This window comes from Falco rusticolus, chromosome 4, assembly GCF_015220075.1.
Source record: "Falco rusticolus isolate bFalRus1 chromosome 4, bFalRus1.pri, whole genome shotgun sequence".
NCBI classification, from domain to species: domain Eukaryota; kingdom Metazoa; phylum Chordata; class Aves; order Falconiformes; family Falconidae; genus Falco; species Falco rusticolus.
This window is the reverse complement of record NC_051190.1, coordinates 7,821,108-7,846,140: the sequence shown is the minus strand read 5'-3', so window position 1 is coordinate 7,846,140 and position 25,033 is coordinate 7,821,108. Positions and strand designations below refer to the sequence as shown.

Sequence of the window (25,033 nt, the reverse complement as noted above, 5' to 3'; positions counted from 1 at the left end):
CCTGCGATGCCACTGCCAGCTGGGGAAGTCCCCTGCCCTGCTGGAAGAAGGGCTTCCCAGTTTTAAACAGCACTCAGACTTTCTCTTGTGGGAGACCCCAGGCCTGGCTCCCTGGCAGCAGCTCTGGGCCAGCTCCTCCACCATCCTTCCCCACCCAGTCACACAGATGAGCTTTTGTTGGCACAATCTGATGTGGTGTCATCTGCTGAGTCTGCACAACACATCTTAAAATAATAATAGCTGTAAGAGGTTGGCCTTGCCTTGGAGACTGGAGAGTTGAGTTTGGATGTTGCGCTGTGATCGCTGTCACTGCTGGGCACAGGAGCAGAACCAGGTCTGCTGGGGTGTCGCACTCTTGCTTCAGCTGTCAGAGAGGACCAAGAATGTGGCGAGCCTTCAGGTTCCTTGTGCTGCTCCTGCCTGAGGGTCTTGGAGGTCCCTGTGATCTCCTGTGTCCCTGTGATGTTGCAGTGTCTTGGGCTGGCACACCTGCTGTGTCAGCTGGGGAGAGTGGTACCGCGTGACGAGGTCCTGGGCTTCTGCAGAGGAAAACAGTGCCCAGTGAGCATCCTGGTCACACCACCGATGGCCTGCTGACACCAGGGACTCGGGGGCTGTTTGTTGGCAGTGGTGCTGCCCCAGCCACCGGGTGGCCATCAGGCTGCCCCTCGTTCAGCAGTGGGGTCAAAGTCAGGAGGCAAGGTGGGAGGGGGCAGCTGGTCTCATTTGCTGAAGTCCTGCGTGGCTTTTCTGAGCTGGTGTGAGAGGAGATCCCACTGGGGTGGGGGCAGCTGGCAGATCTCGCCTCTGCCCAGCTGCTCACTGGAGGTGCCTTGAAAGAGACACCTTAATCGATTCAGACTGGTCCTCCCTTCCCAAGTGTTTTCTGTCGTGGGATCTGTGCAACCACCTCTGAGTTGGAGGATGAGAAAGCCCCAGTCTCTTTTCCCATCTTTTTTACTCCTTTATTCCTGGGGGAGCCACTCAAAGACCAAGTTCAGCTTAGCCACAGGCCCTTCAACAAGCATGATGGCCAAAAGGTCTTCATGACCCAGCAGATCCCAGGGTCTCTGTGACAACTTTCAGGCTTTCCTCTGCTGGCTGGAGGGTGGGCACAACAATGTCCCCGTTTGCTTTTAAGCGCAGTCTCCTCTTGGGTTGTTTCTTGATCCACCTCAGCTCTGCCAGTGCTTCAAGTGGTCCTGCCTCGATGGAGGCTCAGGTAGTGCTGGGATGCTCCTGGGAAGGTGGTGGTCCTTGCCAGTGGCGCTCGGCTCCTCTGGCTGTGCCTGAGCTGCTGCCTCACCAGGTGAGCAGGGGACTGGGGAGGTGCTGAGCCACATTTCCTCTCCCTGAGGCAGCTGAGGATGTTGTACGCATGGCAGCCTTGGGCTGTCAGTCCTGATGTGGCAGCAGATGAAGCCCGCTCTTCCCCCTCGTCACAAAATACTGAAATAACAGCACTGAGCGTGCGATTTCAGAGCGAGCATCATATTTAGTAATGCTCTGTGTGGATGCAGAACATTTCAGTCACAGCTCACAAAACTCCCTGCCAGCAGCTGTATTACGCTTTCCTCAAATTAAAGACTTCAGGAGTTCCCAGCGGAAGGCACTGCCGTTTCTCCTTGCCTGTTGTTGTGGCTGGTGCCAGGCAGTGCCAAGCAACTTGCATGTGTAAGAAAAGACTGGATTTGTTTTCTTGAGCCTCCTGACCTTGGAGTGCATCTCTCCATTTAGGCTGTCATCTGCTGTCCTTACTCCTGAGCTCACCCTGCAAGGTGCTGGGTGCCTGCAGCTCAAAACGAAGCCAGCGGCCACAAAGGCTGCAGGACATGGTCCAGGGTCTCTACTTGCTGCTGCTGCTCTGCACAGAGCAGGGTACTGGCAGCTCTGCTGAGGACGGACACACTTGGCACGCAAGGAAGGGGCCGGGGGCTGCAGCTGCCTCCGCACCAATTCTGTCCTTTCTTCGCCATCATCAGGGTCATCAGAAAGACGGGAAACATTTTTGGAAGGCAGCTGACAGGTCTCCAGGGGGCCAATGTCAATCACGATTAGTTGTTTTGTACTTAATTATTTTCCGGGGCTTTGGCATCAGCACGGTGCTCAGCAGGCCCTTGCTCCCGGCTTGCGCTCAGCGGCGTGCTCTCCAGCATGACCCTGCTGTGGCGCATGGAAGGTGAAAGCAAACAAAAGCAGCCTCTTGACATGGGCTTACTGGCATGAACACAGATGGTTTCTAAGCACGTGGCCCTGCCTGGAGTCTCAGGTGTTCATTTTCCTGGAGCTGAGTCTGTCCAGCAGCGTCTGGGTGCGACTGATGGCATCCCCTGCTGAGCCCCAGTGCCACAGTGCACTTTCCCTGATGTGCTCTGCCACATCCCCACTTGTTTCCATCCTCTGAAGAGCCATGTCTGTACATCCCGAGAATCCTCTATGCCTTCCTGCTGGTCTGCCTGAGTGCCAGCACCCAGGGTGGCACAGGGCTGAGCTGCCCTGGGGGGGCTGGCTCCCCACCAGGCTCATTAGCAGTGTGGGGCGAGTGGTTCCCGTCGCACCCATCCCCGGCTGCTCTCTTGGTGTTAGCTGCTTGGCTTCCCTTCTTCCTAGGTGGCCCTGGCCTTTGGGGGGCACCTCGACACCCTGGTGGGGCTTCATCCCAAGCTGTGCCTCTTTTTCCCATTAAAACTTCCTGGGTTCCGTGATCCTGCTGAGTGAAGGTGCGGTGGGATGGCTACACAATCCTTGGGGGAGCAGAGGGGGAGGTGGGGCTCCACAGGATGGCTGGCACCTCGCTGCATGCCAGAAGAAAAGCCGTGCTGGATCCAGGTGCTGGGCTGGCTCCTGGTGCAGGGAAGTGGGATGCAGGGGATGGGTAGCGGCTTGCTGGGGGACCAAGCAAGGTGCCTGGGGCAGGATGGAGAGGTGGGTGTGAGGGCTGCTGGAAACCTCTGTGCCCACAAGGTGAGAGCTGAACCCCTGCTCTCCCACAGGGCACCTTCCGATGAGGCTTTGGTTACCCTCTTGGACTCCTGCCACACTCCCTGCCTGGCCTCTCCAGGCTGTACTGGGACAGCTGGGGGTTCCAGCCACATACCCTGCCAGAGCTGGCCCCGCACTGTCCCCAGCAGCAGCCACCTTCGTCCCTTCCTGGTCTGGCTGGGTGGCCACACCAGAGCCAGCCTTGTCCTGTGCGGAGGAGAGTGAGGCTGCTGAAATGGGCACATTTGCCAGCTGTGGCTGCTCAAACACGATCAGAAGTGACAGAGCAGTGAAAAAGTGCCTGACCGAAAGGAAACGGGCCTCTATTGTGGCCCTTGGAGCAAGGGGGTGGGGTGGGGGTGGCTGCAGGGGTGAGACAGCGGTGCTTTCCCACTGTGGCAGCTCAGAACAGCGTGTAGGTCAACTTCATCCCTGTCTTCCCTTCCTGAGCTGCTGCTGCTCCTCTCCTCAGGAGCCACTTTGCTTTGTGGCGTGGGGTTATGTGATGGCTCCTGGGGTGACACAGGAGGGGTGCTGCAGGGCAGGGCATGGGTTGGGGGTCAGCACCACTCTTGTCTTGGTTTCAGAGGGACATGAGTGACCATGAATGATATGAGCTGTCGTGAAGCCATGGTGGGAACGTGTCATGTCACCTCAGGCTAACAATTTGGCCAAATTGAATTTTTATTTTTTTTTTAGATGTTTACTAGAGACCTTGCAAACCCTTAGCTGGTTTCAGGGGTTGGGGGCCGTGCACTCCCTTCCATCCCCCGCAGTTCTCCATCTTCCCAGAGGCTCCCTGCTGACCCACTGCCCTGCCAAGGTCCTCCCAGGTAGGACAGTATCTCCCATTTTTCTGCCACCCGCTCAGTGGCTGCTGTCCCCTTCAGCAAGTGCCTTGCTGGCAGTGTGCAGAACATCCTTTTTAACTTAGAGTAAATGTAGTTTCCATGTCGAGGTGCTCTCTGATGCTACGGCAAAGGCAATGCGTGTCAGCAGGCGATGGTTCTTTTCTCCTTTTCATGGGTGGGTCACCAGGCATTGCTTGGGTGGTGGCCCAGGGCTTGGCTAGTGCCAGCCAAAGGGTTTACATGCTATGGCTGAGGCAGGAGGGTGGAGGCTCAGGCTCCTCCCCAGGCGCCTGCTGGGCAGGATGAAGCCAATGCACTATCCAGGTGGGATGAAGCGGTGAGTATGCTGTATCTGTGGGTCTTTCCCGGCTGCTCCTCATCCTGCTGCTGCTGCTCGGTCCTCATTGAACAGCCGTCACTCAGCCGGCAGGACCGTGGGATGGTGCCACTCAAAGGCAGAGGACTGCCATTTACAAGCAGTTCTGCTGGCAGCTGCCCAGGCCAGGAAGAAAAACAACAAAAAAAAGGGATTTTAAGTGTGTTGGGAAGGAAAGTTCCTTCCCTGGCAGATCTCCTCCAGGAGCTCAGTGGCTGCCATGCAGCAGGAGCAGGGTGAGCAGCCCAGCCCCGGGCACCCTGGGCTGCAGGAGCCCAGATAGGCTGGAGATGTCTGCAGGAGCCCGGGGCAGCCCTGTGCTGCGCGCTGGGCATGGAGCTGCACCAGCAGGAGCCAGCATGGAGGAGAGGGCTCTCCTCGCCTGCCTGGGAGCCCCTCTGTGGTCACCACCATTCTCTCTGCCGCTTCCCAGCCCCGCTGGGGGCGAGCTGTGGTCCTCCACCCGTGGTGCTGCCAAGCAGGGCTCCTCTTGGTCTCCCTCCTGGTGCAGGGCATGATCCTTGGCAGGGGCATCCAGCCCGGCATGGATGGAGCCTGCGGGGGAGCGGAGGTGCTGGGAGTTGGCCAAGCTGGCACGCGCTTCCCACTGTGCGAGGCAGGTGGGAAGGGGCTGGAGTGGGGAGGGCTGTGATGGAGAAGCGTGCTCAGTGTTGGCCGCTGGGGTTGTAATTAACAATGTGGATCTGCGATGTCATAATTGGTGATGTGGATCTGTGATGTCATAATTAACCTTGTGGATCTGTGATGTCATAATTAATAATGATTAATGTTTTACGGGAGGGTTTTAGTCTCCTGGCTGGTTGCTCCGGCAACAGCACCGAGCTGCTGGTCTCAATCTGACACGTTCAGCTCGTTGTTGACTCTTAATTGTGTTGTCGACCGAGCTAATGAGGCAGGGATCCAGGGAGGGGGCGGTGGGCCGAGGGGTCTGCCTGGGCAGGAAGGGGCAGCCCCTGGTGGGGCTTGGCTGTGAGAGAGGATGTGGGCTGGCAGCCAGCTCACTTGGAGAAGTGATGAATGAGCTGGGAAGGCTCCCACCATCCTCTGGCACCCCGAGTCCCGTCTGCCGCTGCCCTCCTTTGCCTTTGCGCTGCTGCTGGCTGCAGGGGAGCCATGCGGGGAGCGGGAGCAGGTTGCCGGGGGTGCTGAAGGCAGCGTTAGGATGCCCTGGCATGAGGGTGGATGTACACCTGCTTCTGACGGCAGCGCATCCAAGGACCTGCCTGTGTGCCGCTGTCCCCTTGGGTGCTCAGGCAATGCTGCAGCTCCCCATCATCCTTGCAGCACGGCCTCCCACTCCTTGCCTCGTTCCTGGTGCCATGCTGTGGGCAGGTTTGTCCCCCAGCTCCCAGGCTAGGCATTCTCCCTAAGGAAGAGCTTGCCATGTCCTTGGTGTGTGCACAGAGAGTGCCGTGGGGCCGGGGCACAGCCAGGAGGAAAGGGCATGGCTAGAAAGCCAGGGGTTGGCTGTGATAGCTTAGAGTGCGCTGATTTCAGGGAGCTACTTCAGTCCAGCTCATGCTTGTCTTGGCCGAGTCACTTCTCAAAGGCACAGGAGGTGACAAGAGGTAGGAGCTGGTCTCCGCTGTGGCCTGACATCTCTGAGGTTTGGGACCTCATCCCCATTGCCTTCCTTCCCACAGCATTCACTCCCTCTCCTTCTCTCTCCATCTCAGGGGCCGACACCATGAGTGAGACGAGCTCCATCAGCATGGAGGCCACAACCGACAGCAGAGACACCTCGGTGGCCACCTCCATTCTGCTGCCCTTCCCAGCCAGCCGTGGCCGGGAGGAGGCAGACAACCGCAGCGAGCACAGCTACAGTGAGTCGGGAGCCAGCGGCTCCTCCTTCGAGGAGCTGGACCTGGAGGTCACTGGGGATGGGGAGGGAGCCCCAGGCCTGCTGCATGACATGGGCTACGCGGCCAACCCGGAGGTCACAGACAAGTGGACCAAGGAGCCCATTGCTGCTGAGAGAGGAGAAGAGTGAAGCAGAGACCTGGCTGCCTCACCTCCTCCCAGGGCTTGAGTTACTGGGAACCAGCTGCCTTTCCCACCTCCTTCCTCTCCAGCCAAGAGATACGAGTTGCTGATGCCCCCGGGACCCACTCTCCCTCTCTGCAGAAAGGGTGTTTGACCATTTCGGGCATGCTGGGAGGCAGGAGGGTCTCCTGCAGCGCTCAGCGGTGTGGGGTAGGTGCAGGCTGGGGGGAGCAGCGAAATGCAGTTGACGTTTGTGTGTCTCTAGATGCGTCGCAAATTCCTCGCAGGCGTTGTGGAACGGGGGGGTGGGTGGTGGTGGATAGCAGAGGTGTCCCCCCTCGGCTCTGCCAGTGCCCCTCTGACCCACAGCTTCTCTCCACCGCACCACCACGTGTTTTCTAGCACCAAAGAGCCGTGTTGGATTTGTTCCCTTCTTCTCTTCCCCTTGTTGAAAAATGGAAAGATCCCGTGTAAACCTGGTCCTCCTGGCACTGCCACAGGTGCTTTTGGGGTCTGTAATAAAGTGGATGCTTTTCCTCACTGGTGGCTGGTGGCATTGCTGACTGCCTCTGGGCCGATCGTGCTGTCCTGCCCCATGGTGGGGTACGGGCTGTGGGTGGAGGCTGCTGCTGGGTGCCCTCCGTGCCCCCTGACCGAGCTCAGTGGCTCTGCATCCCCGCTGCTCATGCTTGCTCACTGCCCGAGCAACCCAGCAGGGCCATGGGGACGGTCCCTGGCTCCTGCCAGCTGCGAGGGCACAGGGAAGGGTCCCAGCCACCGGGCTGGGCTGGGCTGGGCTGGGCTGGAGGGAGGTGGCGTCCGGCATCTTGGGAACCTGCATGAAGTAAAACCAGTAAAGCCAGGTCCCTGGGCTACTGGTGGGCCTGGTACTGCTGTGCTCCTCCTGTGTCGGGGGGACCAGCCTGCCTGCACAGTGCCTCCCCGGCATCCCATCTGCCTGGTCCTGCAGCTGTGGGGTGCAGGCAGGGAGGGCTCTCCGTGCTGGTCCCAGTTCCTTATCCTGCAGCTGGGGATGAGGGGACAGCCTGGACATCACCGCCACGGTGCCCTGGGGCAATGCCAGGTGCCTGAGCACCTCACCCAGCTGTCAGCTCTCAACCCCTGCGATGCCCTGGTGCCCCCAGCAGCCAAGGGCTTGTTCCCCAGCAGTCAGACGTGGTGATCCAGAACTGGAGCTTGGGGTGGAGGTGCAAGTGGCAGGGGAGGCCTGGCTGTTCCTCTGTGGTGGGGACATGTCCTCCATGGCTAGGAAAGGTCATGATTAGTCCTCAGCCAGTGATTGACATGAGATTGTTCATAAATATTTTGTGCTCTGAGTGATAAAATATTAAACTCCTCCAGCCCACATGGAAAAATATTGCTCTTCCTGGTGTTTATCTTTGTTGCTGGTTATTACAAAACTGCCAAGCCCCCTGAAATATTTATGCCTGGCTGAGGCTCCAGTGGGGGTGGAGCCAGGCAGTGGATCCTAATGCTGCTTGTCCCCTAACCCCACCAAAGATGGGGGCTGGGGAGGCTTTGCCATCGTCCTGCTGCTGCCAATAGCACCAAAGCAGAAGCCAGGAGGATGCAGCCGGTGCCGGGGCGCGTGCAAGTTTTGTGCCAGGTCCTGTCTGCCAGAGGAGGAAGTGGGACCGTGGTGTTGCCAGCATCCTTCGGCACAGCGTGTCTCCAGCCCTCTCCGGCTCACTGTCCCTGCCCTGGCCAGCAGTGGCAAGGTGCCCTAGCCCAAGCACCCCCCTCTCCCCAGTGCCCTGCTCTGTGTGTGGTAACAGTCTTGAAAGGAGATAGGCTGCTGGGGTCTGAGGTCCTGGTGTCATGGGACCCCAGGGTGGACCTTGCCATGGAAGTCCCGGGTTATCCCTCCACCAAATCAGGAGTGCTGGGTGGGGGGAGACACACAGAGCGGGTCAGAGAGGGTCTGACTCTTGCCGCACTGCCCTAACCCACAGCCTGAAAGCACAGCAGCTGGCAGCGGGGAAACTGAGGCACGCGTCGGTGAGGTGGTTACTCAGGGTGGTATCCCAGAGACACCCCTGGCCCCTGCCCATCCCTGTGGGTCCTATGTCATTCCCTGTCCCGTTCTTGTCCCTGAGTCATGGAGGTCTCCAGGACAGCTGAGCTGCCAGCGTGATGGGGATGAGCATGGCAGGATCCTTGGCAGCCAAATGGCTCCAGAAAGGATTTGGGCAAGTGGTGGAGATGTGGGAGGCTAAATCCAGCCACTGTCTGGTCTTCGGATGGTCCAGAGCTTTCCCCCAGCTTGGTGCTTGGGCTGATGGTGAGGGCCGGGGGCTGTGTGGAGTGCAAGGGGACAGAGAGGGGGTGATGCTGGGCCCCTGGGCCGCTCCAAGGGCTTGGGGAGCAGGGGGCAGGTGGGTGGGGGGGCTGTGCTGGGCACGGGGGGAACAGCCCCAGGGGCACTAGGTTGGGGCTGTGGAGCTGGGGCTGGGACCCCTCTTTTTGGACTGGGATGGAGCTGGGGGCTGTGGGGCTGGGGGAGCAGGCACTGAGCTGTGCCCTGTCAGGTCTCCAGGGTGCTGAGCAGGTCCTGCCTCTGCCCAGCCTGGATCTGGCCATCCCCTACCTGGACCTGGCTGTGTCCTGCCTGTGCCCCGGCTCGGTCTGACCGTGCCTTGCCTGGATCTGCCCGCGTCCTGCCCGCGTCCTGCCTGGATCTGGTGGTGTCCCGCTTGGATCAGGCCGTGTCTTCCCTGGATTTGGTGGTGCCCTGCCCGGACCCGGCCGTGCCCCCCCGGCTTTGCCCGTGCCCTGCCAGCCCCGACCCGGCGCGGCGGGGGGCGGGCGGGTCGGCCCCGGGGGTGCCGCTGCCCGCCGTGCCGTGCCGTGCCGTGCCGTGGCCGTGCCGGGGCGGGGATCGGGCCGGGCCGGGCCGGGCTGGGGGCGGAGCGGCTCCGCTCGACTGGGGCTGGCGGAGTGTCAGAGGCGGCGGCGGGAGGCGGCGGCAGCCGCAGCTCCGAGGCAGCGGCTGCACCGGCACCGGCACCGGCTCCCGGCACAGCCGCCGGGCCCAGGTAAGGGCTGCGGTCCCGCCCGGCGCTGCCGCCCCCGTGCCCCGGCGTCCCCAGAGCCCCGCTGCCCCGCGGCGGAGTGGCACGGCCACCGGCGGTCCCCGCAGCCGTCGGGGCCGCGGCACGGCGGGGCTCGGCGGCCGGTGCGCGGAGCCGGTGCCGGGGCTGCGGGAAGGGGAGCCGAGCCCGGGCACCGGCAGCGGCAGCAGCTGGGCCGGGGGTGCGGGCGGGGCGGGGGGGCACCGGGGCCGGTCCCACCGGCTACCCCCGGCACGAAACGCGGGGCCGCGGGGCTCCGGGAGAACGGCTCGGGGGGGGTCCCCATCCCCCCGGCACCCCGGCAGCGCCGACCCCCGCACTGGGCACCCTGCGAGACCCCGCCGCCGCTGCCCCCGGCCCCGGGCAGGGGCTGCCCGCCGTCCGCGGGGCCGCGAGGCGGGGGTGACCGCCCGCCACGGCGGGGACAGCCCCCCCTCGCCCCTGCCGCCGCCCCCCGGCCGAGGAGAGCAGTGGCTTCGGGCGGGGGGAGCCGCTGGGGCAGCCGGACCCCGGGTCGGGACGGGACAGGACGGGATCTGGGGTGGATGAGCCGAGCCCGTGAGCTCAGCCCCCCAGGGGCTGCGGTGGGGCAGGCAGCCTCCCCCTCCCCTCACTGCTGGGGCGCACGGGCCAGGCTGCGCCAGCTCCTCTCCCCTTTGACCCCCCGGCCCCCCCACGCTCCCACCGGGCTGGGCAAGAGCAGCCCAATGGCCACAGTGGCTGGGGGCACTGGGCAAGCACCCCAGGGAAGGCGCTTTGACCCCACAGGGCACTGGGGCTCGCAGGCCATGGGGCAGAATGGAGGTGTGGGGGTCCCGGCAGAGCTCAGTGGCAGTGGGACCTCCAGGGACCCCCGGGGGAGGTGGCGATGGTGGCTCGAGCGAGCCAGGCTCGCCCTGTGCCCTCCCAGCAGCGCTGCTCTCCCACAGGCTTCATGCCACCCCTAAGGGTGCTGGTGTCAGAGGGTGCAGTTGTCCTGGGGCTGGGTGGGAAGTGCTGGGGGCTCACAGGAGCAATGGCACCTTCCCACCAGTCCTACTCGCTGATGCTTTCAGGAAGGGATGTTGCCAACAGCCAGCAGGAGCCTTCCCACCACACTGTGGCCATCGGGCTGGACTTGACTCTGCTCTGCCAGGTGTTTCACATCCCCAGATGTTCTCCAGATGTTCCTGCAGGGCTGTTCTCCCCCCGGCACCATGCCAACCCAGCAGAGCAGCTGTGGGAATGGCCGCAGCCCTGCTCACAGCATCCCCCAGGGCTCACTGCAGGGCGGGTGATGGTTTGTCCTTTCAGGAGAGCTTTGCCTGAAGGTGCCTTTTGTCTGGCGGGTCCTGCCAGCTGCCCTGGGAGAGCTGGACCTCAAGGAGCAGGGCTCCCAGTGCTGCCAGACCCTTGTGCTGGGCTCAGCCTGTCACCGATGGGCTCCATCAATAATCCATATGCCTGCGGCCTCTTTCTTGCTTGAGGAAAACCTGGGTCCCTCTAAAGCATTGAGTGCCTGAAATAAGGCAGGGACCCTTCTTCAGCCTCTTCCTCAAACTCCTTCAAATTGGGGAGCCAGGTAGGAGATGCCCTGAGGTGGCTGGGGGGTTGTCACAGGCAGGCAGCACCTGGGGACAGGCACTTTGGGGCATGGGGGAGGTCCACATACATCTCACCACCCCACGCGAGTGCGCCCTGTGCCACACTGCTGCCCGCATCCCCCTGGGCATCACTGGCTGCTTGCCAGGGGACTCCTCTGGCCACAGACATCACCTGTCCAGGAGCACCGTGGGGGCATTGGGGGTGCCCTGCTCCTGCCTGGGGAGATCAGCCTTGCTTTCAGCTGGGGGGGGGTGGGCTGCAGGGGGGGCAGCACTCTCCAGTATCACTCTCCCACCCCATGTGCCCCTATAAGCACCCTATGAGGCTGCGGGTGAGCCCCGGGACCTGCTGCAGCACCGGCAGCTTCCCATGCTGGAGCAGCCTGAGGTTTCTGGGCTGTCAGGGGGTCTCTTTCTCCCACAGACACCAAAACACCCGCCCTGCGGGATTTCAGCAGTCGGCTTAAATGGGAAACAAATCTCTCCTGTGGTTTGGGAAAAGGCAACTGATCTCTGAGGGGACTGCATCTCCTGCCAAAAAAAGGCCTGCCTGCTGCAAAAGCCTTTGATTCCCCCGCGCCTCCGTGCTTTCTGCAGAGGGAGTCAGCAAACCTGGCTCTTACTTTTACTGAAATCTCTGAATTTAGTATATGGGGAAGGAAGGGGCGGTGGTGAGAGAACAGACTCTAAAGCACCGCGGCTGCCGGAGCCACCCCGTGCATCACTGCAGGAGGATGAAGCCAGTGTTGTGTCCCTGCTCCAGGCCCCGGTGCCATGGGCAGCACTGGGGGCAGTGGCAGGGCGGGTGGGCTCCGGGGGTGTGGGATGGGGATTAAAATACAGTGGTGGCCGGGTGCTGCAGGCACAGTGGGCTCACAGCCCGCTGCTTCTGGCAGCGCTCTTGGCTGGAGGCTGGGAGCTGTAAGTGCCCCCGATGCTGCTGCATGGGTTGGGGTCTCGGCTCAGAGCCAGTGGTGGCTTTGCCTGCCCAGCCTGGGGTCCCTGCCCCAGGGGACATCCCTGCCCCGGGTCACCTCCCTGGCTCCTTCTCCCCCCCCCTCGATGTTTTAGGGGCCGACAAACTGCTCCTGGGCAGGCTGCTCTGCCCGGTGCTGCCACAGGAGCCAGCTCTGTGCCCACCCTGCCCATGCTGGTGCATCCTGGGAGGTGCTGTGGGGGTACCAGTCCCTGTTCCCCTGGGGTCTGTGCCACTTGTGGGGGTCCTGGGTCACTGTGGGAGCTGTTGCATCCCCTCAGCCTGCCCTTGTGTGGAGGGCTCCTTCCTAAGGGCATCCCGGGTGGGGGGGTGCTGGGGTAGGGGGCACTGGCAGGCTCATGCCCTTGCTCTCCTGTGCAGCACTGGCACTGCCCCTGTGGACACTCACTGTCTCTCCTTGCAGCTCACAGACCCACCCAGCAGCTTTTCTTTTTGCTTTTGCAGGTGCCAAGGGCTCTGCCAGGGTGGCACGACCCCCCTTACACTGACACCACGCTGCGCCATCCCCCCGCCCCCAATGCCTGGGGACTGCCTGCCCTCGCCTTGACGAGTGGCAGTGGGTGACTCGGGGTGGTGCAGGTCCCCCAGCTGGCGCCACCACACCCCATGGCTGTCCCCTTGGCCGCCTGGCTGTGGCTGATGCGCCTGGCTACCTGTCTGGCCGCCGGGCATGGCGTGGCTGGCAAGAAGGAGATCAGCATGGATGGGGACCTGGTGATTGGGGGCCTTTTCCCTGTCCATGAGAAAGGAGTGGGGAGTGAAGACTGCGGCAAGATCAACGAGCACCGGGGCATCCAGCGCCTGGAGGCCATGCTCTTCGCCCTGGACGAGATCAACAAGGATGGGAGCATCCTGCCAGGGGTGCGGCTGGGTGCCCACATCCTCGACACCTGCTCCAAGGACACCTACGCCCTCGAGCAGTCCCTCGACTTTGTCCGCGCCTCCCTCACCAGGGTGGATGGCTCTGAGCACATCTGCCCTGACGGTTCCTACGCTGTCCACGATGATGTGCCCACCGCCATCACTGGTGTCATCGGGGGCTCCTACAGCGACGTTTCCATCCAGGTACCCTCACTAAACAAAAGGGGCTTTGGATTAGCAGAAACAGTGGGGAGGGAGGTAAAGCCCCAGTAGCAGCTCAGTGATGCTGCTGCCAGTGCACACAGGGAAGCTCTCACATCCCTTGCAGTGATGCTGTGCTACTTTCTGCAGCGGGGATGGAATGCTGTCCTGGCACCTGAGAGAGCCATCTCTCCGCTACCATGGGGAGGCTGCAGCCCTGATGGTGGCTGGGCTCCCATCAGGGGCTGCGGGGAGCCCCCACACCTGCCATAAGCCATGGGAGCCAAGTCAGTGGATCCATCCCACGTGGGGACGGGGGGCTTATTCCCCTCCTAGGGTCATGGCAGCAAGCACATCTCCTCAGCCCAGGACAGCCTCAATGCTCAGATCCATACTGTCCTCGGTGCCACCATGCTGCTGCATCCCTCACTGCCACCAGTGCGAGTGTGATGGTGTGAGCTGTCTCCCAGTAGCGCCAGTCCCAGTCCCTGGCCTGCCATGTCATGGCATGGGCCCAGAAAAGGGCACTGGCCCCCTCCCACCTGACATATGCTGCCAGCACCTGCAGGCACCGCTCCTGCTGCCAGTGGGTGACAGTGCAATGCCACCAGGAGTGGATGCAGCAGGTGCTGCAGGTGGTCACCTCCATCTGTCCCCACCAGCAGCCCTGGATGTCCATGGCCGTGCCATGGCTGTCCTGGCCCCCCCGGCCGGCATAGTGCTGGGGGGAGCGGCTGCTGCAGTGCCCTGGCACTCAGTGGGTGCCTGTCCCCAGGGGCTGCTGTGGGGTGGGAGCAGGGTTCAGCTCACCTCCAGCCCTGTGGGTCCTGTCCCTCATGGGATGGGTGGGCAGCCAGGGCATTGGCCTCTGAGGGCTTCAGCTATGGGGCTGCCTGCCTGGGCCAGGGGCGGGGTGCAGGAAGCCACCACTCCCGTATCCCCAGTGACCCCCGAGCCACGGACCCAGCTGTTACCCTCTGTGGGGTGCAGCTCAGACCCCAAAACTGTGGCTCTGTGGACCCAGCAGCCAGCATCAGCAGGGGGAAGAGCATCCCCTGAGGATGCAGGCAGCTGACCACGCACTTGCTAAGATTTAATGAGTCCCCAGGGCATGTCAAGCCATGTCTGCTGGTCCCCAGGGTCCCCACATACCCCCAGCCATGGGACAGAGAAAGCCAGGGCCAGGTGATGGAGGCAGCACCCCAGTCTAGCCCAGGCAGGTGCTTGTCCTTTCTCTCGCTGGAGGACCTGATGTGTCCCCACAGCCGGCGGCACCACCCTGACCTCGGGCAGCATGAGCAGCGCTGGGGCGGCACAGCGGGCTGCAGCTCCTGCCGTGCAGTGAGGCCAGGCAGCAGCATTGCTGCGCTCAGGAGGAGCCTTCTTGCCGTTAGGGGACATTGTCATCGAGATCGTTTGTCCACGTTAATTAAGCTATGTCTCTCGCCTGGGGATGCAGCAAGATCTGGGCAGCCTCACCGTCCCCGCTGGCATACCCGAGCCCCAACCCCCCGCTTGCTGCTCCAAGAGCCTGGGTTTTTAACAGCCTCATTAGCAGGGCTTTTTTCCCCTTTGAAGCTAACGAGGGCTTCTGCTGAGCGGCTGGAAGGTGCCAGTCCTGCTGGGGCTCCCAGTGTGAGATGCACAGGCGCTGGTCCCCAGGCCCAGCTCTGCAGCCCCACTGGGATGGGTGGGGGGCTCTGCCCCAGCTCCCAGCCCCCAGTGCCCTTTCCCCCTGTGCTGTGGGCCTGGCAGGTGCCCCAGCTTTCTCCTTGCCATGGGCATCTCCCACAGGTCACCTGCAGGGGAGTTTCTGCTTTTGCCACGAATCCATTTATCCCTGAATTTCAGAGGGCAGTACATGAAATACTAAAAACCCCAAAGAAACGAGCATGTCTGAGGGCTCAGACAACCTGGTGAACGTGCCATCCATCCATCCACCCATCCGTCTGCCAACCAGGACCCTCCAGGTGGGGGGGATTGCTTATCTGCCCCATGGTCATGCTTGAGAGCACCATGCAACACTGGGTGTTGGGCAGGGGTCCTCTGGTGGGAACGTCCCTCGCTGTGCCACGTTTCCAGGTGCTCACCACTCCTCTTCCATGCAGGTGGCCAACCTGCTGCGGCTCTTCCAGATCCCACAGATCAGCTATGCCTCCACCAGTGCCAAGCTTAGCGACAAGTCCCGCTATGACTACTTTGCTCGCACCGTCCCACCAGACTTCTACCAAGCCAAAGCCATGGCAGAGATCCTCCGCTTTTTCAACTGGACCTATGTCTCCACCGTGGCCTCGGAGGGTGACTACGGGGAGACAGGGATCGAGGCCTTTGAGCAAGAAGCCCGCATGCGTAACATCTGCATCGCGACCTCGGAGAAGGTGGGGCGCTCCATGAACAAGAAGACCTATGATGGGGTGGTCCGGGCTCTGCTGCAGAAGCCCAATGCCAGAGTGGTTGTGCTGTTCACTCGAAGCGAGGATGCCCGGGAGCTACTTGCAGCTGCCCAGAGAGCCAATGTGTCCTTCACGTGGGTGGCCAGTGATGGCTGGGGAGCCCTGGAGAGCGTGGTGGCTGGGAGCGAAGCAGTGGCAGAGGGAGCCATCACCATCGAGCTGGCAGCCTACCCCATTAAGGAGTTTGCTGCCTACTTCCGTAACCTCAACCCCTACAATAACAGCCGAAATCCCTGGTTTCGGGAATTTTGGGAGCAGAAGTTCAAGTGCAGCTTCCATACGCAGGACTGTAGCTGGTACTCCCTCAAGACAGGCAAGTTTGAGCCGGAGTCCAAGATCACGTTTGTGGTCAATGCCGTCTATGCCATGGCTCACTCTCTCCACAACATGCACCAGGCACTGTGCCCCAATGCCACCAAGCTCTGCGACGCCATGAAGCCTGTCAATGGCAAGAGGTTCTACAAGGACTTTATGCTCAATGTTAATTTTGATGGTGAGTCCAGAGATGGAGATGGGGTTTGGCTGCCTAACTGGAAAAGGATGGGTGGAGGGGCAGAAAACAGGCAGGACATCCAAATTTGACCCAACACCTTCCAGTTCCTCTGGTCTGCCTGCACCTGGGGACCCCTGTGCTTTAGGCTGCGGTTGTCCCAAGATGCTAACAGCCCACCATCACCCTTGGGAGGCAACCCAGGCCTTCTGTCCCCAGTGTGGAGAAGCTGGTGACCACCTCCATTCTGCTACAGCTGGGTGGGACCAGCCCCCAAGGACCTTCCAAGAACATGGGTCCTTGGAGACCTCACTTGCGAGCATCATGATTTATTCACATTTCAGGGATTAAACTGGAGGGATGCCCTTAATTAGGGGACCTGTGTAGTTTGGGGTGAATTAGAAGCGTGTCCTCTGAGACTTGGGTGGAGCCTGGCTCCACAGGTGTTACTGGGAGCCATGGAGGCTGCAAAACCCCCAGATTTGCCCCTGCAGAGCTGGCTGGGGCTGCCGAGCTCTTAGGCGCGTGGGGAGGTAGTTCTCCACCTTTGCTTTCCTACTCTTAATGTGTGTGTAGGCAGCTAGTGTGAGAGTGAAGGCAAGGAACAGGTTGGACATTTCCCTGTTGGCCATGGTGGGATGTGACCTTTTGAAGGAGCTCCGCCTCCACACCCAGAGCAAGCGTGCTTCTGCCCCATGGCAGTGACCATCTCCCCTTCTCCCTCCAGCTCCATTCAGGCCAGCAGACACCAAGAGCGTTGTTCGATTTGACCGCTATGGCGATGGCATCGGGCGCTACAACATCTTCAATTATCACCACATGGACGGGCGGTATCGGTATCAGAAGGTGGGCTACTGGGCTGAGGGGCTCATCCTCAACACCAGCCTCATTCCATGGGCTGAGACCTCCATCCCTGTGTCCCAGTGCAGCGACCCCTGCAAGAAGAATGAGATAAAGAGCATGCAGCCCGGAGACATATGCTGTTGGATCTGCATTCCCTGCCAGCCCTACGAGTACTTACTGGATGAGTTCACCTGCATGGACTGTGGTCTTGGTTACTGGCCCAACGAGACTCTGAATGGCTGCTATGAGCTGCCCCAGGAATACATCCGCTGGAAAGACGTCTGGGCCATTGGTCCTGTCACTATATCTTGCCTGGGTTTTATCTCCACCCTCTTCGTTTTCGGAGTCTTCATGAAGAATAATGACACTCCTATTGTGAAGGCCTCTGGCCGGGAGCTCTGCTACATTCTCCTGACTGGAGTCCTCATGTGCTACAGCATGACCTTCATCTTCATCGCAAAGCCCTCCACGGAGGTGTGCACGCTTCGGCGCCTGGGGCTGGGCACGTCCTTCGCCGTCTGCTATTCGGCCCTCTTGACTAAGACAAATCGCATCGCCAGGATCTTCAGCGGGGTGAAAGAGGGGGTCCAGCGCCCCCGGTTTATAAGCCCCACATCACAGGTGGTCATCTGCATGGCCCTCATCTCTTGCCAGCTGATCATTGTCATCATCTGGCTGCTAGTGGAGACCCCCGGCACAGGCAAGGAGACTGAGCCTGACAAGAGGTACATCGTCACCCTCAAATGCAACAACCGTGACTCCAACATGCTCATTTCACTCACCTACAATGTCCTCTTGATTGTCCTCTGCACGGTCTATGCCTTCAAGACAAGGAAATGCCCCGAAAACTTCAACGAGGCCAAGTTCATCGGGTTCACCATGTACACAACCTGCATCATCTGGCTGGCCTTCCTGCCCATCTTCTATGTGACCTCCAGTGACTACCGTGTAAGAGCCTGAATTTTGGAAGGGGGGGCTGGTCCTGGAAATTTGGGCCCTGCAGGGTTTGGGGCTAGGAAATGCATGGGCCTGGGAAAGGGTCATGGCCAATGGACCTGGTGATGGTCACCTCCACATTGGGGCATTTGGGACAAGGTGCAGGGTGGCTGAAGGGCTGTGGCTGAGGGGGAAATGAGTCCTGGTGAGAAGACCCTCCCCCTTTGACAGATTGTTTGCTAGGGTGAGGACGGGAAACAGCCCTGACACCTTCAGAGACCCCCTGACCCAACCACAGAGGAGTGATTGTCATCCTTCAGCCTCGGAACGTGAAGGCATGAGACAGCCCTTGACCCTTCCAACCTTGACCCGCCACAACCAGGCCATGAATGCCAACCCCCAGGGCCAGCATGGTCCCTGGGGAGCCAAGCAGTGCCAGGGACTGGGGAGCATGGGGTGCACCCTGCAATACCTCAACCCCCCTGAACCTGGCAAGGGTGCCCAGACACATTCTTGCTGGGCCTAGAGGACTTGGTGGGGGCACGAGTTCTTGGGGGCTTCCAGAGAGGACCAGCATCCTCTGGGAATGGGCACAGGGGTGGGGGGCTCTGGACTGGGCACTGCCCCAAAGCAGCAAGTTGGCAAGGCTGGGGGTGTTGCTTGGGGTGTACCCACGTTGCCCACGCTCCACCCTTGGGTCTCCAGTGGGTCCACCCTGACAGAGGGAGCTAGGGTGGGTGGGATGTGCTTGTGGGGTGCAGGCAGCAATCTCTGCCTAGTGGGGCTGGCTGGTGCCACAGTGAAGGCAGAGGGCTGGTGGCAGGAGTGCCTGATGCCCACCCCTGTCTCCAGGTCCAGACCACCACAATGTGCATCTCGGTGAGCCTCAGCGGCACTGTGGTCCTTGGCTGCCTCTTCACCCCCAAGCTCCACATCATACTCTTCCAGCCGCAGAAGAACGTGGCCAGCCACCGCGTGGGCACCGCACGGTTCAGCATGGCAGCTGCTGGCTCCAGCCAGTCCCACGGTGAGGCTGGGGGCAGCACCCCCTTCCTGGTGTGTGGGGGGCTGGGTGGGAGCAACCCAGTACAGCCCCCTGAAGGAAAGGGGGGTACAGGGTAGGGCATAGCTGGAAATGGGGGAGATCAAGGATGCTGTGTCCCCTATGGCTCATCTCGGTCCCAATCCTTCATGTCCCATGGCCACAAGCCCCAAGGCTGCAGCATGGCCTGCCAGGGGGGTGCTGCTCCCAGGGGCCTGTCATTGCCCCCAGGGGACGCAGCCAACCCCAGTGCTCTCCACCCCAGCCCCAGGGGGACATGGCTGCTCTGGGCACTCTCCACCCTAACCCTGGGGGATTCAGCTGCTCCAGGTGCCTGTCATGGCCCTGGGGGAACACGGCCACCCCTGCCCTGGGGGATGTGGTCACCCTGGGCACCTGCAATCACTCTGTGGGGCATGTGGCCACCCTGGACACGCTCCACCCCAGCCCTGGGGGATGCAGCTCCCTGAGCACTCATTGCCCATCACAGTGGGATGCTCTGGGTGGGGGATGCTGCTGCTGGACCAGAACCTACTCCTGACTGCTGCCTTCCCGGCCAGGCTCAGCCTCACAGTATGTGCCCACGGTGTGCAACGGCCGCGAGGTGGTGGACTCCACGACATCATCCTTGTGAAGGATGGAGGGGTGGGTCAGGCCAAGGTGCTGCCGCTCCAGCCCATGGCCACACTGCATCCCAGCTCCCTCCCTGGGGATTGCAGTGCCCATGGCATGGACTGCTCGGGTGCCAGAGGCAGCCAAGAGGCTCATACTCTGCCCCAGCGCAAGCTACGCATCCCATACGTTGGGTCATGGTACGTGTCACTGCCATCCTTCCCTTGCACTGAGTCATGGTCCATGTCCCTCTAAGTGCACCCCACACATCCCCTGCACTAAACCATGCTGAACGTCCCCGCCGCCGTCACTGGCACTGAGCTGCAGTGCACATCCCACGTCCCCCATTCCCTGCACTGTACAGTGCAAGACCCCCACTTTGTCCCTGGTGCACAACCCACTGTCCTCTCGCCAAGTCAATCTGCAACTCACGCTTTGCTTGCAGCGAGCTGTGCTGCACCTCCTGCTCCCACCGTGCTGGCACAGGCTGCCCTCACCCCAGTGCCCACCCCACTTTCCTGGTGCAGGGCCTTTCCCATTGCCCCCCAGCCCTGCACGACCCCCCCCCCCCCACCCATGCCCTGTGGCACCCTCTCCCCTGGCGTTTTGCAGTTTCATCTCTTCCTTGTTTTCAGCCCCAGGAAAGCTGCTGAGCACTGCCGGGCTGGACCCAAGCCCCTCCGTCCCTCCCCTGGCTGAGCTCAGCACTCCTTGCCCCTTTGTGGGAGACAGGGCAGGGGCAAATGCTCACTGCCCTCCTGGCCCTGCAGAGCCCGGGGGTGCAGCAGGGGCAGGGGGCGAGTAACAGGATCCAGGTATTTGAGCCCAACCAAGTTTTTAAGAGTAGATTTTTTTCTGTGAGCAAGTGTGATTATTTTTTTTTGTAATTTATGTAAATAAAGTGGTTTTTTTTTAAAAAAAAAAATTTAAAAAATTGACTCTTCCAGAGCTCAGGTCTAGCCAAACCTGAGGGAAGGGGACAGACCCTCGCAGAGGGCAGAGGCCAGCAGGGTCAGGGGGCCATGCAACATCCCCTGCCCACGTCCTACTGGCCCCAGGAGGGTGGCTGCATGGAGGACGAGGGGCACAGCTTCAGGGACAGTTTAATGACCTGCCTCCGAGGCCAGGGGGCCATGAGCTGGTGGGGCCTGCGGGGCTGCAGCCCCCTGCTTCAGGGGGATGATGCAGATGCTGTTTTTGGCTTCTTTGATTCTCCACCACCGGCCGAGCCTGTAGATGAGAGAGATGGGGGTCACCCTCTGCCAAGCACTGGAAGAAGGGGGCTGTGCCCCTGGCCAGCACCAGGGAGGGGGTACAGTACCGATGCTCCTGCCCGAGGCCGGCCACCAGGAAGTCACCAGCTGCCGAGAACTTCAGGCTGTTGACAAAACCCACCTGGAGGGAACGGGGCAGGGTGAGGGGCTCCCGTAGCCGCTTCCTGCGACCCAGAGAGGGGAATCCCTGCCAAGACACCCCTCACCAGCCCAGCTCCAGCATCCCCAACTTCCCTATCCATACCAAGGGGATGTCCAAGAGGGGCTCCAGCTTCCGAAATCCCTCACCACACTTCCAGAGCTTCACACTGTCGCTGTGGGAGCCTGGGGCAGAGAGAGGAGACTGCCATGCACCCCAAACCAGGAAATGGAGCCGGATACAGCCCCCTGCACTCCCAAACCCCCTGCTCCGAAGTGGCTGCCACACACCTGTAGCCAGGAGGTCACTGTTGCGCAGGGCAGCCACCGCTGAGATCCAGTAAGGCTGCTGCAAGCCCTGGGCATCCTGCATGCCGTGTGCCTGCTGGGCCAGTGCCAGTGGCTTCTTCTTCGTCATGCCCCAGAGGGCTACAGAGCTGCCAGGGAGGGAAGGGGTGAGGGGGCTGAGGGGACACCACCTGCCACCCTGGGCATCACCCTGAGCCTGTGCTCACCCGTCATCGGCGCCGGACACCATGTGCTCCTCATTGATGAGCTGGATACAGTCAATGGAGCCCCTGTGAAGAGAAGGAGGAACTGCCTTCAGTTACGAGTGTGCTTCGGGGTTCTACTTAGGAGACAAAAGGTCACTGGAGCATCAGTAATCCCCAGGGTGCTGGCAGGCTCCCTGGTGAGGCTTGGCACATGCACGCCACTGCCCCAGCTGGATGCACCTGCCTGCAGCCCCCTCTCCCACCCTGGACCTACTGGTGCCCATAAAACACGAGCTGCGACTCCTCGGGGATCTTCCAGAGCCGCACAGTGCCGTCCCGTCCCCCTGCCGTCACACAGCACTCCCGGCTCAGGCTGTCCAGCCCTGTGATGACATCCTGGTGCCCGAAGCTGCAGGAGGAGATGGCAAAGAGCTGCTGCAAGCATGGCCTTCTGCTGCCTTGCCTCCCCCGGAGCCACCAGCGCATCCCATGGTGGCAGGGTCAGTGGGATCCCCCCCAGGTCTTACAGTGTCTCCACGTATGCATTCTCTGCCACATCCCAGACCTTGACGCAGCGGTCGTGGGAGGCGCTGTAAAGCTGGTGGGTGCCCTTCCGGAAGGACAAACCCTGCAGAGAAATGGACAGACATGGGCACCACAATGAGGGTCACTGAAGAGGACGCAGCTGCCTGGCCTTGCAGGCGTCGCAACTAATGCCTCTGACTCACCGAGATGGCATCATGGTGCCCAGTGTAGATGTGCAGGCGCTTGCAGGTGGCTGCATCCCAGATCATGATGAGCTTGTTCCGGTCTCCCGTGGCCTGGCAGACAGCAGAGGATGCCCAAAGCCTGCCCCTCAGGAGACTCACAGCCCACCCCAGCCCCCACTCCCACCCCGTGTGCTCTGGGGTATCCTAGGGACCCATTCTTGATTCCAATGGGCGTAGGGGCTGCCTTAATCCAGCAAGATATATCTGGGCATGAGACGCTGCCCCGCAGGACCCTGGGAGGAGAGGCACTCCTCACAACCACCTCTCTGTCTCATGCAGCAGCGCCAGTCCCCTCCCCATACCAGGTACTTGCCATCCGACGAGATGGCCATGCAGAGGACGTGGGATGCATGCCCCATGTGCTGCTCCTCGGTGCCCTTCTTCCCCCCGGGCACCACACACAGCCTTTTCCCACTCTCGACCTCCCCTGCAGGAAAGGCATGACCGTTACCCACTGGGAGCCTCCCATCACTCCAGAAAGTGCCAACAAGCCTCCCACAGATCCCAAAACAATGCATGGGCGCATCCCTGGAGAGGCCAAGGGCCAAGCCAGTTCCGTGGGCATCTCCAATTCTGCTGCTGCAGAGTCCCCAGAGGGTTCAGGCTCAGGGAACAGCCAGTCACAGCCCCAAGGGAACACTTGCATTTGATGAGGGAGCCATCCTTGGAAGCAGAAAAGATGAACCTGTCATCTGGAGAGATGACCAGGCAGGTGACGGGCAGCTGGTGCCCCCGCAGCACACGGATGCTGGCTGGATCTGGAGGCTGCACCTGCAGGGAGAGCAGGATGTGAGCTGGGCTGCCCTGGCCCCTTCCCCAGGCACAGGCATACCCAAGCACAGTGCCCTCCCTTCTCCAGGTGTCAGCAACCGGCACCCAGGGCAGGAGAAGACCCGCAGCTGGCACTGCAACTTTGCCTGTGTTGAAGCATCTGCCGGCACTGGTGCCTAGAGCCCAGCAACCCCCCGGCACCGGGCACTTACGTCCTTGGCGAGCAGGCGCTGCAGCCGGCCCCTCTGCTCAAGCTGGGGGAGAAATGGGAGGCTCAGTGGAGGCGGCCCCAGCCCCGCGGTGGGGGGGCAGAGCCCGCCGACACCGGGACCGAGGGGCCGTGCCCGTCCCCCCACTCACCACGTCCTCCTTCAGCCGGTCGCCGATGAGATCTGCCGGCTGCGCCGCCTCCTCCTCCTCCTCCTCCTCTGCCGCCCGCTCCTCCTCTGCGGCAGACACGGAGCGTGAAGGACAGGCTCAGCGCCCGGGGCTGCTCCGCCGGGGGCCGGGTGGGACTCACCGTACTGACGGAGCTGCTCCAGGTACAGCTTGGCCAGACGCAGCTTCTTCTCCTGCGGCGTCTCCTCCACCTCCTCCTCCGCCACCTCCCTGCGCCGCCGCGGCACCGACGGACTGTGGGGACACGCGTGAGCGCCGCCACCGGCACCGGGACCGGCACCCCCTTGGCGCACCGCTTACCTCTCTGGCTCAGAGTCGCTGGACACCTCCTCGTCGCCGGGCCGCCGGGCCGGTACCCGCGGCTTCCTCTCGGCGGCCGGCGCCTGCGGGATAAACCGGGGTGATCGACGGGGCGGGACCGGGTACGGGACCGAGACGGGGACCGGGACCGGAGACGGGGACGGGACCGGAGACGGGGACACCTCCGCGAAGACGCCCGACCGGGGCAGCCCGCCCCTCCCTCCACGCCCGGCCCGGCTCTCACCACCGTCCGCAGCCGCCGCCGCCCCGCCGCCCCACGCGGAGCCTTGCCCCTCCGGCCGCCCGCCGCCGCCGCCGCCATGCTGCCACCCCACGTGCTGCCCGCCCTTCCTGCAGCCGGCGGCCGGGCCACGCCCCCCCGCCCCTATTGGCTACAGGCAGACGAGTCCCGCCTCCCGCTGCCGCCCTGACGACCGTTCCCCGGAACCGTGCTCCTGTCTCGCCCCGCTTCCTAGTGGCGGCCCGCGCTGTCACTCCGGCGGCGGCGTCAGTCACTGTGCGCCGGCGCCGGCCCGCGCGGGCACCGCCCCCGCCGCGTCAGTGGGGCGCCTGCGACCCCCGCCCGTCATTCCAGCCAGTGCCCGCGCTGGGACCCTGCGGGGGTGTGGGGCGGGGGCTCCCCGGCCACCCCTTGCCGGGGATCCGCACCCCCGACCCCCTGCGTCCCCCCTGGAGACACCGCCCAGCTGGCGGAGCCACCGGGCCCGCGGCGCGGCCGGGTGCAGGAGCGGGGCAGGGGAAGGCCCCCCCAACCAGCTCCACCCAGCCCCGCGGGGACCCTCGGCCAGCGCCAGCCGCCTGTGGGGCATGACCCCGGGTCCAGGCCCACGGCCCCTGGGGGTCCCAGGAACCCGTCCTGGGCCCTGCAGGGGACAGGGGCTGAATGGCAGGGTGGGCGCGGGCCGCAGCTGCCAGTGCGGCCACAGGCAGACGCACCTGCCTGGGGACACTCTGAAGAGCTAATTCCTGCTCTTGTGGCAGAAAGTCACTTTGTGCCATCAGTCCCTTTTCTGGGGACCTGGGGAGACCCAGAGGGACAGCATGAGTGCCCTTCAGCTGGCCACTGTGCCACCGCAGAGGGTGCCATCACCTGCGCCTGGGGCCTAGGCCAGGCCAAGCAGAGCAGCGATGTGTGTTCCTTAGCTGCCTCCCGAGATGAGTCCCAGAAGGCCAACCGCCTCCAGGCTGTGCATGGCGGCGGTGGATCCTCTTGCACCCCTCCCGGGAAACCTGTGTGCTCGATCGCCTCTCTGCAGTGCCCATACACCCACACACGCGGCACAGGGAATCACCAGGAAGAATGAAAGATCTGTGTGCGGTCGCAGGGCCATGATCTCATTGCGGTTACGGAGACATGGCGGGATAGCCTCCACGGCTGGGATGCTGTCGTGGGTGGCTGTGTACTTTTTAGAAAAGAGGCCAGCAGGGAGAGGTGGTGGAGTTGCTCTTTGTGTGAGGGAGCAACGGGAAGGTCTCGAGCTCTCCCTTGGGGTGGGTGCAGGACGAGTCAAGAGGTTACGGGTAAAGATGAAGGGGCCCGCCA

General features: G+C 62.1%; 3 protein-coding genes across 4 annotated transcripts in view; 2 read left to right on the top strand and 1 right to left on the bottom strand.

Annotated features, from left to right (window-relative positions):
- The window catches only part of TEX264 (testis expressed 264, ER-phagy receptor), a 40,791-nt gene extending 34,038 nt beyond the window's left edge, over positions 1-6,753 (top strand). For both annotated transcript variants that reach the window (XM_037386316.1, XM_037386317.1), the window contains one exon: positions 5,907-6,753. In XM_037386316.1, the coding sequence (XP_037242213.1) occupies positions 5,907-6,220 (314 nt within the window). In that variant the 3' untranslated portion in view covers positions 6,221-6,753. The remainder of the gene's footprint in view (positions 1-5,906) is intronic.
- Positions 6,754-12,470: 5,717 nt separating this feature from the next.
- On the top strand, positions 12,471-19,886 carry GRM2 (glutamate metabotropic receptor 2). Its single transcript, XM_037386782.1, has 5 exons — positions 12,471-12,950; positions 15,056-15,893; positions 16,618-17,681; positions 18,522-18,696; positions 19,272-19,886. Exons 1-5 carry the CDS (start codon positions 12,492-12,494, stop codon positions 19,343-19,345), a joined length of 2,610 nt encoding a protein of 869 aa, XP_037242679.1. The 5' UTR covers positions 12,471-12,491; the 3' UTR covers positions 19,346-19,886.
- A 303-nt stretch (positions 19,887-20,189) lies between these two features.
- RRP9 (ribosomal RNA processing 9, U3 small nucleolar RNA binding protein) lies at positions 20,190-23,831 on the bottom strand. The gene is made up of 15 exons (XM_037386783.1): positions 23,714-23,831; positions 23,470-23,552; positions 23,291-23,403; positions 23,131-23,216; positions 22,983-23,024; positions 22,644-22,770; positions 22,302-22,426; positions 21,958-22,050; positions 21,757-21,857; positions 21,504-21,638; positions 21,251-21,313; positions 21,027-21,172; positions 20,842-20,921; positions 20,645-20,718; positions 20,190-20,553 (listed from the first exon to the last, which is right to left on the bottom strand). The coding sequence occupies exons 1-15, from the start codon at positions 23,789-23,791 to the stop codon at positions 20,427-20,429; spliced, it is 1,473 nt and encodes a 490-aa protein (XP_037242680.1). The 5' UTR covers positions 23,792-23,831; the 3' UTR covers positions 20,190-20,426.
- Between the last annotated feature and the right edge of the window lie 1,202 nt (positions 23,832-25,033).